Here is a 306-nt window from a genome sequence, read left to right as displayed (position 1 = left end):
TAAATCTAATAAAGGGGAATTCAACAAATCTAAACTCATCGACATGCTGCTGCTGCTGCTGCCTGCTGCTGCTGCTGCTGCGTCAGGTGCTGCTGCTGCTGCTGCTGCTGCTGCTGTTTCGGATGCTGCTGCATCAGCTGCGTCTGCTGCTGCTGCTTCTGTATCTGCTGCCACCGCAGACGCTGCAGTTGATGCTGCACTCATCTCTGTTGCTGCTGCAGCTGCTGCAGCTGGATAGCATGAAAAGGTATCAGCAGCAGCAGCAGCAGCAGCAGCTGCAGCAGCAGCAGCAGCAGCAGGTTTAAT

The 306-nt window shown here is 54.9% G+C and overlaps 1 protein-coding gene across 1 annotated transcript in view; it reads right to left on the bottom strand.

Annotated features, from left to right (window-relative positions):
• Positions 1-204, bottom strand: part of EMH_0042290 (uncharacterized protein) — a gene marked incomplete at both ends in the record, with an annotated part of 4214 nt that extends 4010 nt beyond the window's left edge. Inside the window, one exon of the mRNA XM_013495719.1 lies at positions 3-204. Coding sequence (XP_013351173.1) covers positions 3-204 — 202 coding nt within the window. The remainder of the gene's footprint in view (positions 1-2) is intronic.
• Positions 205-306: the final 102 nt, after the last annotated feature.

This window comes from Eimeria mitis, genomic scaffold (genome assembly GCF_000499745.2).
Source record: "Eimeria mitis Houghton genomic scaffold, Emh_scaff1715, whole genome shotgun sequence".
Lineage (NCBI taxonomy): Eukaryota > Apicomplexa > Conoidasida > Eucoccidiorida > Eimeriidae > Eimeria > Eimeria mitis.
This window is presented reverse-complemented; position numbering and strand designations above follow the sequence as displayed.